This window comes from Eretmochelys imbricata, chromosome 20 (genome assembly GCF_965152235.1).
Source record: "Eretmochelys imbricata isolate rEreImb1 chromosome 20, rEreImb1.hap1, whole genome shotgun sequence".
NCBI classification, from domain to species: domain Eukaryota; kingdom Metazoa; phylum Chordata; order Testudines; family Cheloniidae; genus Eretmochelys; species Eretmochelys imbricata.
Window position 1 is genome coordinate 18387073 of NC_135591.1, and position 19452 is coordinate 18406524.

The 19452-nt window shown below is 51.1% G+C and overlaps 1 protein-coding gene across 1 annotated transcript in view; it reads left to right on the forward strand.

The window, feature by feature from the left end:
* LOC144277511 (complement C3-like) overlaps positions 1-19452 on the forward strand; it is an 86016-nt gene that overhangs the window by 46972 nt on the left and 19592 nt on the right. The window contains exons 21-27 of the mRNA XM_077838328.1: positions 7641-7853; positions 8904-8970; positions 9468-9554; positions 10301-10504; positions 12487-12562; positions 13934-14093; positions 15574-15669. Of these exons, the coding sequence (XP_077694454.1) occupies positions 7641-7853; positions 8904-8970; positions 9468-9554; positions 10301-10504; positions 12487-12562; positions 13934-14093; positions 15574-15669 (903 nt within the window). The remainder of the gene's footprint in view (positions 1-7640; positions 7854-8903; positions 8971-9467; positions 9555-10300; positions 10505-12486; positions 12563-13933; positions 14094-15573; positions 15670-19452) is intronic.

Below are 19452 nucleotides of genomic sequence, written 5' to 3' on the forward strand. Positions count from 1 at the left end.
TTCTCCTTCTAGGGCCTGATCCCTTTGGGGCTGGACACCCTTGTCTCCCATTGACCTTGTTGAGTGCTCAGCACCTTGGAGGATCAGGGCTATGGAATCCAGCCAGTTAAGACCATAAAAGCGGCCATACTGGGTCAGACCAATGGTCCATCTAGCCCAGTATCCTGTCTTCTGACAGCGACCAATGCCAGGTGCTGCAGAGGGAATGAACGGAACAGGTAATCATCAAGTGATCCATCCCTTCTTCTTTGAGTGCTTGTTCATATCAATTCCAATTAGGTGTGCGCGCACGTCACGTGCACGGACATCAGAAACTTTTCCCCTTAGCAGCTTCCGTTGGGATGGCAGAGGAGCCCCCTAGGGTGGCTCCTTATGGCTCTGTATATAGTACCCTGCCTGCCCGACTCCCCGCCTTCAATTCCTTCTTACCGTCCATGGTGGCGTTGGAACGTGGTCTCTCACTGACAAGTGATCCCTTAGCAATCTAGTTTTACCTGTTAGATAATTTGTTGTTAGATAGTTAATAAATTACTTAGGTACAGCTTAGTTAGAGATGACTGGGATTTAGTTGCATCCATCAGCCTTGGGCTGTGGGGCATGATGCAAGCCCAGGGTTTTAAAGCTTATGCTACCTGCCGCAAGTCTATGCCCAACAGCGACCCACACGACTCCAACCTTAGGTGTTTGGGGGAGGCACACCAGGCTGAGCCCTGCAAAATTTGCAAGGCCTTTAAGGCCCGGACTAAGAAAGAAAGAGACTTTCGTCTTAAGCAGATGCTCATGGAGGCCGCGTTACAACCAGTGACCTCAGACCACCTGGTACCGGGCCCGAGCTCCTCGGTGAGAAGTGCCCCGGCATCAGTGCGCAATTTGGCACCGGGCTCGAGAGATCCCTGGTACCATAAATCCCTGGCACCGAGACAAGCTGACCAGCCCTGGCACCGCTCAAGCTCCCAGGCACTGGCCAAGTGCCATGAGAAAGGGGAAAGAGGACGCTCCCCTCAAAGAGTGACCAAGACACTCAGAGAGGCTCCCGCAACTCAGAGACAGGACTCTGTTTCCCATCAGGTGCCGGCACTATTGACTCCGGCACCGCAGGCATCATTGAGTCCAGCGCCCCGCGACTTCGGCGCAGACCAGTGTCTAGAGGAGGTCTTGGAACCCCCCTCCACACCAGACACATTTGAGGCTGCAGAAGGACCTCATTGAACGGTCAGCGCCCAATCCCCTCCCATGCAGGGAGAAGCCTCTGGCACCACCCAGACGGGTGCCGTCCAGAGGGAAACCAGCAATGGTGTGCCACTCGAGGTCACCAATCTGGCACCACTTACGGCACCGCTCCTGTATGAGCTTGCCACAGCGCCGCTCCCCAGCACCGACAACCCCACGTGAGGTTATGGCACCAGATGAAGAAGCGCCCTCGACGCCCCCACCGAGGACCCGGCACTGCTCCATGTCACCCTCGGTCACTCGGCACCGAAACATGGTACCAGCCACTTCCCAGGCACTGTATGCTCTAAGGCGGTGCAGGTCTTGGGCTAGCTGGTACCACTCACTATCCCAATCCTCTCAGCACCGATCCATGGCCCGCACCTCTCGGCACACCACGGTGGCGCAAGGATCATCGACACCACCTTAGTCCTCCCCTTCAGCCTCCTCAGACCCTGAGGCCAACTCAGGCCGCTCGGGTTATAGCAGGCACCGGACCAAGAGCAGTAGAGAGTCCCACACAGCCTGGCAGCTGCAGTGGCTGCCTCCAGAGCAACGGCCCTTTTGGACCCCATGAGCCTATCACCAACAACAGGGCACATTTTCTAGAGCCTCCAGATTGGTGCACTCAATGTGACGCCACTCAAGGTCACCATATAAACGCACCTCGAGGGCAAGAGAGGCCACACTCTCTAGACCAACCTCGGACCCCCCAAAGCAGCTGACAGAGGTAACTCTGTTGCCTGCACCGCTACTGAGAGGCACAACCCCAAGGCTTTAGGAGGCACAGTCTGCCTCTCAAGAGGTGACAGCCTTGACAGGCCCCAACATGGCCCAGGACTGTGGGGGATTACAGGAGGGTCAGGACGATGGCAACCACGCTCAGCTGGTCGATTCGGCTGACTCTGCAACCAGAACCATATCATCAGGAGCAGTTATGAGGAGTTCAGCATGGCTACAGGTGTCAGGCCTCCCTCCCGAGGTCCAAAACACATTGCAAGACCTCCCTTTCGAAGACTCTGGCCTCTTTTCGGAGCAAACGGACTCCAGGCTGCATAGCCTCAAGGATTCCAGGGCTACAGTGAAATCCCTGGGAATGCATACACCAGCAATCCAGAGGAAGCCCTTCAGGCCTCAATCTCCACAGCAGAGGCCATACTAAACTCACCCTAGACGAGACCCCCACCACAGGTGAGACAGCAATAATAGACGCAGACGGTCGAACAATGCGTCTAACCAAGGCCCAGATAATCCCCAGCCAGGAAACAAGCCAGGTTTTTGATGGCATACACGAGGACAGCCTACCAATCCAATCCCAGGATCCCTCCTCACAGTTTTTAAACCAGCTATTCCACTTCTACCACGCGTGGTCCTGTATAACATCTGACCGCTGGGTCCTACACATGGTACAGGTGGGATACTCCCTCAAGTTCTCCTCCTTCCCTCCCTCCCACCCCTCTTCCCCATCGCTCTTCAGGGACCTGTCTCACAAGCAACTCCTTATGCAGGAGGTATGATCGCTCATCGATATAGGGGCGGTGGAGGAGGTTCCCCAGGAGCTAAGGGGAAAGGGATTTTACTCCAGTTATCCAGCCTGGACAGCCTGGCAAATCAGAGAGTCTCTGCATTGGTGGCTGGACCAACCAGTAGTCTGTGCAGGAGTCCCCTTCACCACAACCCAACCTTCACTGACATTAGTAACAGATGCGTCAGATCTGGGTTGGGGTGCACACCTAGGGGAACTGAGAACACAGGGTCTGTGGACGCAGGATGAGATACCCCTCCATAACAACATGAAGGTGCTCAGAGCGGTTTGTCTGGCCTGTCAAACCTTTCATAGAATCATAGAATATTAGGGTTGGAAGAGACCTCAGGAGGTCATCTAGTCCAATCTACTCAAAGCAGGACCAATACCAAATAAATCATCCCAGCCTGGGCTTTGTCAAGCCAGGTCTTAAAAACCTCTAAGGATGGAGATTCTACCACCTCCCTAGGTAACCCATTCCAGTGCTTCACCACCCTCCTCATGAAATAGTGTTTCCTAATATCCAACCTAGACCTCCCCCACTGCAACTTGAGACCATTGCTTCTTGTTCTGTCATCTGCCACCACTGAGAAGAGCCTAGCTCCATCCTCTTTGGAACCCCCTTTCAGGTAGTTGAAGGCTGCTATCAAATCCCCCCTCACTCTTCTCTTCTGCAGACTAAATAACCCCTGTTCCCTCAGCCTCTCCTCATAAGTCATGTGTTCCAGTCCCCTAATCATTTTTGTTGCCCTCCGCTGGACTCTCTTTAATTTGTCCACATCCCTTCTGTAGTGGGGGGACCAAAACTGGACGCAGTACTCCAGGTGTGGCCTCACCAGTGCCAAATAGAGGGGAATAATCACTTCCCTCGATCTGCTGGAAATGCTCCTACTAATACAGCCCAATATGCCGTTGGCCATCTTGGCAACAAGGGCACACGGCTGACTCATATCCAGTTTCTCATCCACTGTAATCCCCAGATCCTTTTCTGCAGAACTGCTGCCTAGCCATTCGATCCCTAGTCTGTAGTGGTGCATGGGATTCTTCCGTCCTAAGTGCAGGACTCTGCACTTCTCCTTGTTGAACTTCATTAGATTTCTTTTGGTCCAATCCTCCAATTTGTCTAGGTTACTCTGGACTCTATCCCTACCCTCCAGCATATCTACCTCTCCCCCCGCCCCAGCTTAGTGTCATCTGCAAACTTGCTGAGGGTGCAATCCACACCATCCTCCAGATCATTAATAAAGATGTTGAACAAAACTGGCCCCAGGACCAACCCCTGGGGCACTCCGCTTGATACCTGCTGCCAATTAGACATCAAGCCGTTGATCACTACCTGTTGAGCCCGACAATCTAGCCAGCTTTCTGTCCACTTTATAGTCCATTCATCCAATCCATACTTCTTTAACTTGGTGGCAAGAATATTGTGGGAGACCGTATCAAAAGCTTTGCTAAAGTCAAGATATATCACATCCACCACTTTTCCCATATCCACACAGCCAGTTATTTCATCATAGAAGGCAATCAGGTTGGTCAGGCATGCCTTGCCCTTGTTGAATCCATGTTGACTGTTCCTGATCACCTTCCTCTCCTCCAAGTGCTTCAAAATGCATTCCTTGAGGACCTGCTCCATGATTTTGCCGGGGAGTGAAGTGAGGCTGACCGGTCTGCAGTTCCCTGGGTTCTCTTTCTTCCCTTTTTAAAATGTGGGCACTATATTTGCCTTTTTCCAAGCATCCGGGACCTCCCCCAATTGCCACATGGACTTGTGCACATCCAGCTTTTCTAAATAGTCCTTAACCTGTTCTTTCACCACTGAGGGCTGCTCACCTCCTCCACATACTGTGTTGCCCAGTGGAGCAGTCTGGAAGCTGACCTTGTCTGTGAAGACCAAGGCAAAAAAAGCATTGAGTACTTCAGCTTTTTCCACATCATGTGTCACTAGGTTGCCTCCCCCATTCAGTAAGAGTCTCAGACTTTCCCTGACCTTCTTCTTGTTGCTAACAAGATCCTGCCCATCAGCTCCCTAAGGGAGTCAAAGTCTGCTTTTCTGAAGTCCGGATACGTATTTTGCTACTCTCCTTTCTTCCTTTTGTGAGTATCCTGAACTCAACCATCTCATGGTCACTGCTGCCTAGGTTGCCACCCACTTCTACTTCCCCTACCAATTCTTCCCTGTTTGTAAGCAGCAGGTCAAGAGGAGCACGGCCCCTAGTTGGTTCCTCCAGCATTTGTACCAGGAAGTTGTCCCCAACACTCTTCAAAAACTTCCTGGATTGTCTGTGCATTGCTGTATTGCTCTCCCAGCAGATGTCAGGGTGATTTAAGTCCCGCATTAGAACCAAGATCTGTGATCTGGAAACTTCAGTTAGTTGTCCAAAGAAACTTCTGATACGGTGGTCTATAGCACACACCCACCATGACATGACCCTTGTTGCTTTCACGCCACTTTGCAAGGTCACAGCGTGACAGTCCTGACAGACAACACTACCACCATGTTCTACATAAACAAATAGGGCAGAGCTCGCTTCTCAACCCTCTGATGCGAGGCTCTTCTCCTCTGCAACTTCTGTATAGCCCGGTCCATACAGCTGGAAGCATCCTACCTCCCCAGGGTAAGGAACAAGCTGGCAGATCACCTCAACAGGTCCTACCAAGCTCACGAGTGGTCAGTCCGATCAGATGTCCTGCAGTCAGTTTTCCAAAAGTGGGGTTATCCCCAAGTCAATCTATTCGCCACAAAGGACAACAAACAGTGTCCTCGGTTCTGCTCATTTCAAAACCACAGCCCGGGCTCCATCTCTGACGCGTTCCTTAATGCAGTGGGGAGTGGGCCTCAAGTATGCCTTCCCTCCAATCCTGCTGATCCACTGGGTCCTGCTCAAGATACGCAGGGACAGAGCGATGGTGATCCTGCTTGCCCTGTCCTGGCCACGTCAGCGCTGGTACACAACACTCCTCAAACTATCAGTAGATGCCCCAATAGCCCTACCCCTCTATCTGGACTTGATCACTCAGGACCAAGGGTGCCTTCTCCACCCAAACCTACAGTCCCTGCACCCCATGGCTTGGAAGCTCCATGGCTAAACTCGATGGTGAGCCAGTGCTCTCAGCCAGTGAGACAAATACTTCTTGGCTGCAGGAAAACTTCCACAAGGTCAACTTACTTAGCCAAGTGGAAAAGGTTCTCCTACTGGTGTGAACCCAGATGTCTGTTACCGCTCCAGATATCTATCCTGGTTATTCTGGACTACATGCTTCACCTCAAGCAACAAGGCCTATCACTTCCATCCATCAGAGTACACCTGGTGGCTATCTCAGCTTTCCATCTAGGGAAATCTGGGAACTCGGTATTCTCAAATCCCATGGTGGTGCGTTTCCTCAAGGGATTGGAGAGAGAATACCCTTACTCTCAACCACCAGTACCAACCTGGAATCTGAACCTCTCCAAGCTCATGAGTCCACTGTTTGAGCCACTGGCCACTTGTTCCCGCCTTTACTTTTCATGGCAGGTAGCGTTCTTGGTGGCCATTACATTGGTGAGGAGAGTGTCTGAACTAAAGGCTTTCACCTCCAAACCTCCTTATACAGTGTTTCATAAGGACAAGGTGCAATTTAGAACACACCTTAGATTCCTCCCCAAGGTGGTCTCCCAGTTCCACATGGGACAGGACATTTGTCTGCCTGTGATTTTTCCAAAGCCTCAGACGAGCCTGCAGCAGGAGAGCTTGCACACACTAGATGTTCGAAGAACCCTAGCGTTCTACATAGAGCACACAAGGCCTTTTTGCAAACCAACTCAACTGTTCTTGGCCATAGCTGATAGAATGAAGGGCCTTCCAGTATCTTCTCAGCGCATCTCGTCCTGGATCACAGACTGCATTCGCACATGCTATGAGTTGGCTAAGGTCCCAGCTCTGGCAATCACAGCCCATTCGACGAGAGCACAAGCGTCTTTGATCACCTTTCTGGCACGGGTACCCATCCACGAAATCTGCAAAGCAGCTACCTGGTCCTCAGTGCCTACGTTTACAGCCCACTATGCCATCAACCAACAGGCCAGAGATGATACAGCGGTCAGCAGGGCTGTCCTCCAATCAATCATTCCTTGACTCCTATCCACTTCCAATAGTCAGCATGGAAGTCACCTCACTGGAATGGACATGAACAAGCACTGGAAGAAGAAAAGACGGTTATTTACCTCTGTTAACTGTTGTTCTTCGAGATTTGTTGTTCACGTCCATTACAATACCCGCCCCCTCACCTCTCTGTCAGCGTCAATGGCAAGACGGACCCGAAGAGGGGTCAGGCCGGCAGGGTATTATATACAATGCCATAAGAGCACCACTCTAGGGGGCTCCTCTGCCGTCCCGATGGGAGCTGTTAAGGGAAAAAGTTTCCGATGTCCGTGCATGTGACGTGCCCGCACACCTAATTGTAATGGACGTGAACAACACATCTCGAAGAACAACAGTTACGAGAGGTAAGTAACCATATTCTCTTGCCTATTCCCAGCTTCTGGCAAGATTGCATGATATAGAGGGAGATAAAAAATACCCTTCTGGCTGCCATTCTTCTCTGCCTGGGCCTCAAATCTGTGAGTAGGTGCCAGGTTCGGGGCTTTCTGCTGACTCACACCGGTAGCCAGACCAGGTGGGTCTCATTACTTCCACTCAGGAACACCACAGGCTGAGGGCCTCTCTGAGGCAGGACAGAACTAGAGGGGGTCCTGAAGGGCCTCTCAGGAAGGAGGTCAGGATACAGTCATATGCTTTATAAGTACAGTCCTGTCTGTTGTTTATTAAGATTAAAGGCAAACTCCAGTCAGAGGGTATGTTTTGGATCAGTGCCCTACAGTGTCATGATGTGCAGACTGCCTGCTCACGAACCTCTGTTCTTTTCTCAGGTCCGGCTAGAGCTGCTGTACAACTCAGTTTTCTGCAGCACATCCACTTCCAAGGCTAAATACCGACAGATCCTTGACATCAAAGCCAAGTCCTCCCTGGCCGTGCCATTAGTGATTGTCCCGTTGCAGCTGGGATCTCACGACATTGAGGTCAAGGCAGCGATGTGGGGCAGTTTTGTGTCTGATGGTGTGAAGAAGAAACTGAAGGTTGTGGTGGGTATCAGGTGATGGGGATGTGATGTCCGCTGTAGGGCAAGAGGCTGGAGGCCAGATTGGCTGGCTTCTAGAATCAGTGCTGTTAATTTAACCTGTTTAATTTAACCTGTTAACCTGTTAACCTGTTAATTTAACCTGTTAATTTAACCTGTTAAATTAACACCCTGCATCTCCATCCTCATCCCACTTCCTCCCCTCCCCTGTGGCAACTACAGCAGGGCTGGGGCTGGCTTGGTTATCTTGCACTCGATCCTCTGAGCTGTCATATAAGAGACCTAGGTTCAGTTCCTCAGGCCCAGGGTCTTGCTCCTTGAACCAGTGGGTGCTGGAATCAATGCACCCAGGGAGAACCTCATATCGTTCGGCAGAGAGAGCTGAGCAAAGGAGCAGCATTGGTGGGTTGTGAAAGGCGTCCCACTGGCCTGCCCCAGGAGATCACTGCAATGCTGGGTGAGAGGAAGATCCTCCACTGAAGATCAGGAAGTAGAAAAGTCCTTCAGGGAGGTCACAGAGCAATGATGGAATGAATTGAGCTTCTCACTTCCTCACCCTGCCAGATTCTGTAGGCCAGATTCATAAGAACATAAGAATGGCCATACTGGGTCAGACCAAAGGTCCATCTAGCCCAGTGTCCTGTCTTCCGACAGTTGCCAATGCCAGGTGCCCCAGAGGGAATGAACAGAACAGGTAATCATCAAGTGATCCTTTTCCTGTCACCCATTCCCAACTTCTGGCAAAAAATTCCTCCCATTCATCTGTGCTGGAATCAGTGGTATTACGCTAAGGATGAATTTGGCCTAGGGACTTCTCCTTGGATGCATCCTAACCAGGATCCAAAACAAAAGGGGACGCTGTGTGAAGTTGAGGTCAGATTCCAGACTTATTGGGTCGGAGCCTGATCTTAGTTTCACTTGACCGCTGACTTCCAGTGGAGCCACTGCTGATTCATGCTGATCACAAGATCAGCAAGTCGCTCACCTTTTCCTACTGCTCTTCATTGTCTCTGAACGCTACTGTGCTTACTATGCTCTTGTCATTCCTGTCTAGCCTGAAGGAATAAGGATGACCAAAACAATTACATCTGTCATATTGGATCCATCTGCGAAAGGAGCAGGTGAGTAGCCGCACTGCTTTGCCTTTACATGGGGCCTTTCATCCTGAAGGTCTCAAAGAATTCCACAGTCTATATCTAAGTAAGGCCATCTCTGTTTTTGGAGTCCTTGTATCTATCCCAAACCCTTAATTGAATCTGCAGCAAACTTCCCTGAAAAATTCTATCCTGGCTTTCGATTGTGCGTGGGAGATTTCAGAGGGATTGGTTTCGTATTGGCTGAGATGGAGGTCAAAATCAGGCTCATCACGGAAGACGGGAATCAGCAATATGCAGAGCAATTCAGCTGCCACTGAAAAGCAGCCACCTCTGCCTGCCCCATATCCACAGCTTCCTGATTCCCATCTCAGCTGCCCCCTCCCTCCCTTTGCCCTAGCACATCAGTGGATTGTGCAGGGTTCTCTGAGCATTGTAGAGTATTACTCAAGAACCAGCAGCAAAGCTCAGCCAGCTGGACGAATGGCATTTCACTGTCTCTTCTCCTCGTCCTTCCTTTTCAGGGGGAGTCCAGGAAGTGAGGGTGAAAGCGGCAGATATAGATGACATTGTTCCAGACACAGAATCGGAGACCAAAGTCAGAATCCAAGGCAAGGGCCTCTGATCTGAAAGTGTTTTATGCTTTAGAAACAGAGTGAAGGAAGCAATGAATTCTTCTCTGGTAGCCACACTCGCAGGAGGTAGACTGATTACCCACCTGGTTCTGTTACAACTGTCTACGTGCACTATCGAGCATTAATGGTCAAGATACATCAAAGTCACTGTCGGCGTGTGGCTAAGCAAGGTGCTCATAGGAGAGACAGGTGCACAGAAATAAGGAGCACCCAGAGAGTAGCCTACATCTTTGGACAGGATGGCCTAGTGGTTTGAGCCCTAGCTTAGTATTTGGGAAGCCTGAGTTCAAGACCTTGCTCTTCCACAGACGTCCCTGGTGACTTTGGGCAGCTTCCTTAGCCTATCTGAGCTTCAGCTCCCCAGCTGTAAAATGTGGATAATAGCCCTTCCTTTGCCCCCATTTAGCTCAACCAGCAAGGGCTGTTGCTTTCAGAATAGGAGTGTCCAGGTTCTATCCCCACCGCTGGCAGGGCTGGAGTGAAGTAGCCTAGGAGGGATTGGTGAGAAATGCTCAGAGTAGTGCGGGGGACCTTGTCAGCACACAGGACCAAGTTCAATTGTTGCTGGGTTAGGATCTGACCTTCATGGACTTTGGGTGTGTTCAGCCCATGGATTGAGCTCTCAATCTGCCACTGCCCGCAGAGAGGTCTATCTGTCTCTCTGTCCCCACCAGCACCTGCTCTCCGTGCTTGAATTCATACCACGTTATTTCCTTGGCCAGGAAACCCCGTGAAAATCATTGTCGAAAACTCCATCGACGGGGCCAACCTGAAGCACCTCATTGTGACACCGTCTGGCTCCGGGGAAGAGAACATGATCGGCATGACCGCCCCCGTCATCGCTACCATCTACCTGGACAGCACCAAGCAGTGGGGAAGGATCGGAGTGGAGCGCAGAGCAGAATCCATCAGGTTGATCACGCAAGGTAAGTACTTCTTATGCCAGACAGCAAATCCCTCTTCAGGCTCGCGTTAGGGACACAGGAACTGCCGCACAGGACCGGCCCCGAGGTCCCTCTAGCCCAGTAGCCTGTCTCGGAAAGTGGCCAGTACCAAGTGCTTCAGAAACCTCATGTTAAGCACATTGGGTGACAGATAGAGAGTCCAGGGATCAGGCAGCTAGCCTGGCACACAGGGGACATCAGTTCAGTTCCCTGCCCTGCCACAGACACCTGGGGTGATGTTGGGCAAGTCACTTAATCTCTCTGTCACTCCATTTCCCCCTGTGCAAACCAGGAGAGTTGCAGTGCCCTGCTGCACAAGGGGGTTGTGAGGGTAGAAGGCAGGAATTCCGCAAACTCCCACCAGCACCTGGATCGTGGCCCTGCCCCCCCTCTGCCCCTCCCCCTGTAGGCCCACCCACACTCCTCCCCAAGGCACCGTCCCACTAGGCTTCTTCCCACCGAAGCCTTGAACTTGCTCCACCTCTTCCGGCCCCCATTCTGCCACTCACTTCTCTCTGCCCCCCCTCCGTCACTCACACATAAGGCATGAAAAAGTGGGAGGGGCCATGTCCCCCTGGCCCCCGCTGTTCCAGAACCCCTAGTAGTTACACTGAAGAATGTGAGGCACCCCTGTACTATGGGAATGGGGGCCAGATAAGCCCCTAAAATAAAGAGAGAATCTGCCTCCCACATTAGGTCTCCTACTCCCTTTAGAGGTTGGTTTAAGACCTGAAGCATGAGGTTTAATATTCCTCCCCCAATGTACGTTGGCATTAGTCATGATAACTCTGAATAAACCTTCCTATGCAGACAAATGCCCAACCCCGTTTTCAGTCCTGCTGGGCTTTTGGGCTCCTATTCATTAACATAAGAACATAAGAATGGTCCTACTGGGTCCGACCAAAGGTCATCTAGCCCAGTATCCTGTCTTCCAGCAGTGGCCAGTGCCAGGTGTCCCCGAGGGAATGAACAGAACATGTAACCATCAAGAGATCCATCCTGTTGCTCATTCCCAACTTCTGGCAAACAGAGGCTCAGGACACCATTCCTGCCCATCCTGGCTAGTAGCCATTGATGGACCTACCCTCCATGAATTTATCTAGTTCTTTTTTTAACCCTGTTATGGTCTTGGCCTTCACAACATCCTCTGGCAAGGAGTTCCACAGGTTGACTGTGCGTTGTGTGAAGAAATACTTCCTTTTATTTGTTTTAAATCTGCTGCCTATTTGTTTTCATTGCTGGCCTATGCTGTGCGGGGAATGGGATGGTTGTGAGGTGGAGGCCATTCACCCACAGTTCAAATCTGTTTCAGGTTGGCTCTTGGTAGTGAGGAAGGATAGAGAATCTCATGACCGTTGAGAGAACTTGCTAGGTTTCAGCCTAGCTCCTGAAGGAACAGGTGTCCCTGTCACTGCACCCTGGGCCCCCTTGTGGGCTGCCTAAATTAGGCGTGGAGTCTGAACTACAAACATCCCATCCATTAAGCTTTTACAATATGGGGAAACTGAGGCAGACAGTGACTTGCACAACATCACATCACTCAGTGAGTGACAGAACTGAGAACTGAACCCAGGAGTCCTGACTCACAGCACTTTGCTCCAAACACTAACCCACCCTCCCCTCCCGGAGCCTGGTATAGAATCCAGGGATCCTGCCTCCCAGGTCCCCATACACTCTAATCACTTGACCCCCACTCCCACCCTGGAGGGAGGATTCATGCTGGTGAGGAATGGGGCAGTGCCCATGCCAATCGGCTTCACCACCAGACATCTTTCTGCCTTTGCTTCCCTTGAGTTGCTGTGCTGTGTCCCTCCTGAGAGACGCCTGCAGAAAAAGGGGGAGCCACACAACTTGGACGCAGCAGCAGGGGTCACAGTTCTGAGTTCGTTTGCCTTACGCATGTAAAGTCCTCATTAGAAGCTCGCCAGACATTGCACAGCTCCTTCGTACTCTCCCTGTTTCAGGTTACATGCAGCAGATGGTTTACAAAAAACCCGACTTCTCATACGCCGCTTACAAAGACCGGCCAGCAAGCACTTGGTGAGGACAGTGGGTTTTCTAATGCACCTTCTTGATCAGCATTAACCTGACCCTACACATGCAATATGTGAGCCAGAGCAAGTCAGTCTCCCGCCCAAAACCAGAGGGCAAAGGTTAACACACACAACAGGAAAAAAGTACCTAATCCAACTCCCCAGATGGCAATGGAAAGACTCCCAAAGATGAGCTAGGCACCTGGCAGGATTTACAAAAGCACCTAAGCAGAGTAGGGGCTTAATTCCCTTTGAAAGTCAATCAGAGTTCAGTGCCTAACTCACTTAGGCACTTCCGTAAATCCTGCTGGGTGCCTATTTGCATCTTTAGGTGCCTAAATGCCTTGTTAATGTGGCCCCCAGTAATTTCAGTGACAGTTCAGTGTGGGCAAGCAGATGGCCTGAGGGATTGGTGATGAATAAGGCGAAGATTTAGTCAGGGGTATTTTTAGTAAAAGTCATGGACAGGCCACAGGCAATAAACAAAAATTCACGGCCCGTGACCTGTCCATGACTTTTACTAAAAATACCCCTTCAGGGTGTCACACCCCTAATTCTTAGCTGCTCCTAGTACGCCGCTGCTCTGGAAGTCCCCGGGGTGCTGCTGCTCTGGGGGTCCCTGGGGCACCGTTGCTTTGGGGGATCCCTGGGGCTGACAGCTGGCTTCTGCTCCAGCGGCAGGGGCTGACTACATCCGGCTGCCCACTATTCCAAGGCCCCTGGGGACTGCTCTCCAACAGCCGCTGCTCAGACTGCCCCCAGGGTGGCTGCTCGGACTGCTGCTGCTCAGGCAGTCCCCAGGGACGCACCCGGGACTGAAGCTCAGGCGGTCCCCGGGACTAGCCACACCAGCCACTGCACCTGCGGAATTCATGGAAAGTCACGGAAATCCGTGACTTCCGCGACCTCCGTGACAGACTCGCAGCCTTAGTAATGAACTCTAGGTCCTTTCACTTTTAGCTGGCTAGTTTGTAGCTGGTTCAGAATAACCATTACCATCTTGACGGCTGTTCACTGGGTTGTGTGAAGTTGAGTTTGATGACGCTCCAGTCCAGTTCCCAGTGGCCAGCTGTCTCCAGCGAGCCTCCAACCCCACAATCCTGGTCATACCACTGCAGGCAGCAAGAGCTCGGCACATCTCAAGCAGAGCCAGCCGTAATAGGGAGCAGTGTCTGGATGCACTTTCCCGGACAAGCGGTGACATTTTCCCGAGCTCCATGCTCACTCAGGTTACCATAAACTGACCCACATGAACCTCCCTCCATTTACTGCTGTGAAACATCTCAACTCATACCTGAGTGCAGACGGTCCAGCTTCCACACTGAGGGCAATTCTGGGAAGGCAGGAGTGACCGTGATGTGATTGATTCTGCCCTCAGGCTGACGGCGTACGTGGCAAAGGTCTTTGCCATGGCTAAGAAACTGGTGCCCATTGAAAACCAAGTTATCTGCGGGGCGGTGAAATGGCTGATCCTGGAAAAGCAGAAACTGGATGGCATCTTCCAAGAAGATGCCCCCGTAATCCACGGAGAGATGGTTGTACGTGTTTCCTTTAACTTTTACACACCAATCACTACCCACCTCAATCATCACAGCAACTTGTTGGTTCATAATTAAAAGAGAGATCCTACTGGGCTACATCTCAAAGTCTGTGCTCAAACAGACTGATCTCTCTCTCTCTTCCTCCCATCAGTGGAACAACTCAGTGCAGTTACCTGGGCAGCAGTGAATGGAGATTTAGGCCCAATGGGCCAGATTGTATCTATTTAGTTCTTAGTGGACTTCATGGAGTCTTTGGCACTTCTCCCTTATTGGGGGTAAACATTCTGCTGGGGGTAGAACATTTTTGGTTTTGTTACTGTTTGGGGTTTAGGAGTGGAAGCGGGGGGTCATTATTGGAGCTAGGGATGTCAGGGTTGGGATTTATGGGTGCCAGGGTTTAGGGCATATCAGTGCTAAGGTTTATTAGGTAAAAGAGGGTGTCAGTGTCAGGCTTTTGGGGGTGTCTGTTAGGGTTTAGGGTAGAAGTGTCAAGTTTTAGGGGTGTCAGGGTGTGGTTTAGGGGTCTCAGTGTTAGGGTTTAGGGGTTGAAAGGGGTGTCAGGGTTTAGCAGAGGTACTGGAGCTAGAGGTGCGTGGGGTGCTGCAACACCCCCTGGCTTGAAGTGGTTTCCATTATACACAGGGTTACAATGGCTCTCAGCACCACCACTATAAAAATTGTTCCAGCACCCCTGGGGTTCAGGGGTGTCAGTGTCTGTGTTTAAGTGGTCTCAGTGTTAGGGGTCTCAGTGTTAGGGTTTAGGGTAGAAGGGGGTGTCCGTGTCTAAGGGGTGTCCATGTCTGGGTTTAGGGGTGTCCATGTCAGGGTTTATTAGATAGAAGGGGGTGAGATTAGTGATGTGGGTGTTCTCATGGTGGAAAGACATCTCCAAAGGGGATAGTTTTGCAGCATTTACTAAAGACGCTTAGGCTCTGGCCTGGCCTGATCTCCCCTGGGCATTGGTTCCCCAGCCAGCCCCCCTCAACTGAGAATACCTTGTCCTCGCCTCTCATGCACTTAGTCCGGGGCTTAGTGATTTGCATTTCTGCAGAGGAGAGCAGCTGTCTTGGTGATTCACAGGCCAAAGTTTGGTCTTTGATGTCGCTGGGGTTTGATCCATTAACTGCACAGGAAGCTGCTTGGGAGCTAGTTGCGGGACCTGAGCACTGGCCTGGTGAGCTAAATTCTCTCACGCTGGTTTAATACGAAGCATCTCTATTGACTTGGATGGAGTTCCTCCACACTGACAAAGGAGTAGCTGCCATCAGAACCTGGCCCATTGCATGACAGGTGTTCATTAGCCAAAGGGAGGTTCAGCGATAGGTCTGGCCGTGACTGAGAGTCTATTCTTGGGTAGCTTTCTAGGAAGCATGTGTTCTGCTATAATTTCCTATGCTGAGGGCCTGGGATTAATTCTTTCTTTTCATGGTACTCGGGGGACTTTCTTATCCCAAACCTGTCCTTTGCTCCCCTTTAGGGAGGGTACAAGGGTGCTGAGCCTGATGTCTCTTTAACAGCTTTCGTGCTGGTTGCATTGGAAGAGGCCAAGGACATCTGCAAGGATCAAGCCAATGTGAGTATCTCTGCACCGTATATGCACTTCTATGTTCATACCCAGGTTTTCCCATCTTTCCATCCCCTATGAACCACGCCCCATGGTGTTATGCCTATAAGAAGCACACGGGATCATTTTCAGGGGAAAAGGCAATACGCCGCATTTATTGAAGATACAACAATTAGCATATGCATTCAATCACACCACACACACACACACACTGTCCCACCAGTCGATGTTATGGTTACTAGTCCACAGTCCAGATCAATCTAGTGGTCTGCTAGGTTGATCACGGGTAGATAGGAGCCGGGTTCTGTCGGTCGCGACCCAATGCTCCAGGGAAGTCTTTGCAGGACGAACCCAAAGTTTCGTGGCACCCTGTTTATATAGGTTTCAGAGTAGCAGCCGTATTAGTCTGTATTCGCAAAAAGAAAAGGAGGACTTGTGGCACCTTAGAGACTAACCAATTTATTTGAGCATAAGCTTTCGTGAGCTACAGCTCACTTCAACCTAGAATCCTGTTTATATAGTGATTTTCCTTCATTGGGACCAATGAGTTTTGCACCGTCATGCTGTAATCAATTGTTGTTTGACGAGTGCTTGTTTTCTTAAATTGTCCTTCTCATTCTTTCATCAAGTTCCTCAGGGAGTTGTCCCATGCTGGTTTTGATCACAGCTTTCTTGTCCCCATTCATTGGTGCCTATCTCATCTTTAGAGCCGTCAATCTGCCCTCCTCTGACATTTCACTAGGGGCGTGTTGCAGCCTCCTGGCGCCCTTGTGTCTGTTTCCAGTTCCTCCCTAGACCATCTGGTTCAGCAATGGCCTGCACACTTATCTCTTCTTAACACACACATTCCTCATTCACACACAAAACAGAATTATTTTACACAGAAAATTTTGAACAGGAAAATCAAGTTGCAATGCAAAAGAAAACAATCATGGCATTCTTTTACTTATTTTAAAATGCTAAACCTACAACAAATTGGTGACCCTCAAAGGTCTGTTACTGCCTTAAAATCAGTCCAGACACAAAAAAAAATTCTGGCTGATGCATCTCTACCAATGTATCAGACCATTCCTTTCCCCTATTCAAAAAGGGTGGCTGGCAGGATATGGTAAAATCATACATCAATACATTTAATACATGCTACATTATTGTCTCATTATTCTTTATCCTTCATTCCAAATCATACAAAATACAAACATAAAATCCTACTACTACAGTGGCACGTGGAATTTGCTGGGGAAGGAGTTAGTGTCGTTGCCAGATAGTCTTCTCTTCCTCGCACACCCGTTGAGGAGCTCAGGTCTCGAATGCCACTGGGACGCAGCCTTCAGAGTCCTCCGAGGATCTTGCAAGAGTCTTCCAGGAAAACGAGAGATGCCGGGCTTGGATATTTATCATATAAGAAAACCAGGCAGACAAAAACTATTTAAAATAACATAGAGACCATCTTCATACATTGGAAAGAAGCAATGAATCCTTATTTGGGTTTAGCTTCATGCTATGGTTTAACGGCCTCTCCATCTACAAAAGGAGAGAATATCAGAATATAAGGCTTTCAGAATTACAAGCTGGGCGGGTTTAAGTTTCCTTTTATTATTATAATCATTATTTATATTGAGGTAGCCCCATGGAGCCGCAGTCCGGGACCAGGGATCCCCTTGTGCCAGGTGCTGTACAAACATAGAACCAGAAGACAGTCTCTGTGCCAGAGAGTTTGCAATCTAAGCATGCAGGAATATTAAGGGGAACTGGATAGGTCAGGGGATTAGTTACAGGACATTGATTTACTTATTTAGATTTAAAATAATTTTAAAAAGATGCTTATGCAATGCTCTAGCACAGGGGACTTTTTAATCTGGCCCTCGAGCTTCTGCTGGGGAGTGGGGTCAGGGGCTGCTCCACATGGCTCCCGGAAGCAGTGGTGTGTCCCCCCTCTGGTTTCTATGCATAAGGGCAGCTAGGGGGCTCCGCATGCTGCCCCAGCTTCAAGTCCCACCCCCGCAGCTCCCATTGGCTAGGAACTGAGGCCAATGGGAGCTGTGGGGCAGTGCCTTTGGATGGGGCAGCACGCAGAGGTGCCTGGCTGGCAATATGCCTCCACGTAGGAGCCAAAGAGGGGACATGCCGCTGCTTCCAGGAGCCGCGCCTGCAAATGCGGCAGCATGCAGAACCGCCTGGCCGCACCTTTGCATAGGAGCTGGAGAAGGGACATGCCGCCGCTTCCAGGAGCGGCTTCAGGTTAGCGCTGCTCAGAGCCTGCACCCCGACCCAGCCCTAATCACCCTCACGCCCTCTGAACCCCTTGGTCCCAGCCCGGAGCATCCTCCTTCACCCCAAACCCCTCATCCCCAGCCCCACTCCAGAGCCCTCCCCCCACCCTGTACCCCAACCCTCTGCCCTAGCCCGGCACCTCCTCCTGTACCCTGAACTCCTCATTCCTGGGCCCACCCTTGAGCCCGCACCCCCAGCTGGAGCCCTCACCCCATCCCGCACCCCACCCCTCAATTTAGTGAGCATTCATGGCCCGTCATACAATTTCCATACCCAGATATGGCTCTCAGGCCAAAAAGTTTGCCCACCCCAGCTCTAGCACCCTGCCACGTCATTAACCACACAGTTACATCCTCGCAGGGTTAAAGTGATCATTTCAGTAGGAACTCAGCTGGCCAGACAGCAACAGAACCTCCTTTCTCCTTCTCATCGTGAGGAGAAGCAAACCCTCAGCCCTCTCCAAGAACCCTATCAAAGAGGTGTCTTTTGCAGCACGCTCAGGTCACCACATTTGAGCTATTTCAGGCCAAGCTGGGGAACAACTTCCAGAGTCCTGGAGCCCTTGTAGAGAACAGCCTGGCAGCTGCCCCCTCTCTTTTATAGTGCAGGGGAGCCAGCCAACTGCTGCTGTAGCAGTACAGCATGAGGAGAGAGGCAATCATCTACAGGGTGAAGGCAGCATGGCCTCGTGGGTAGTGCACTGGTCTAGGTTTCAGACGACTTGAGTTCTCATCCCACGCCTGCTGGGGGACCTCAGGCAAATACCTTTTCTGCTCTGTGCCTCAGTTTCTCTTTCTGTAATTTGGGGCTAACATGACTGACCTCCTTTGTAAAGTGCTGAGGAAAAGTGTGATATAAGAGCTCGGTATTATTAGATCCTGGGCCCTGGTCAAACCAGCACAGGCAGAGACTGACAAGGTGACCACTTCAGAGGTGTTCATTAGCCACCTCCCCCCCCCCCCCCCCCCGAGTTTTGTGTTGGGGTCTCATTCCGCGTCTTCTAATGCAACTGGCTCCAGGTTGGCAGCCTCGCCAGAGAGACAACGGACTGAGTAGGACATGGGGCCGACGCTACCCTCTCTCATCCCGGGGAGGCTTGCTTGGCCACTGCACCGTTCGTGGGGCAAAACAGAGGACATCCTCCTCCAGAATTGCCTCCGTCTTTCTTCTTCAGGCTTGCCAGTCCTACATTTGCTCCATATGCGCTTTGTCCTCCTGTACACTGTCTGTGCACTATTTTCTTGGTCGTCCTCTTGTTTTCCGCCTGTAAACATTACTCTCAAGGGCCTCCCTAACAGGATTCCCTTCACAAGTGCTGACTTTTATTTTTCCCAGTGGGTGCTTCACCCCCACTCTGCCCTGAGGCCCTGTCCCCACTCCGCCCACTCCCCTGAGGCCCCGCCCTTGCTCCGCCTCTTCCTGCCTCAAAGTCCCCACCAGCCCGCCGCTCCCTCTTCTCCATCCCCTCCCCCAAGCGCCTCCCAACAGCCGCTTACTGATTCGGCGGCCAGCTGGGACGGA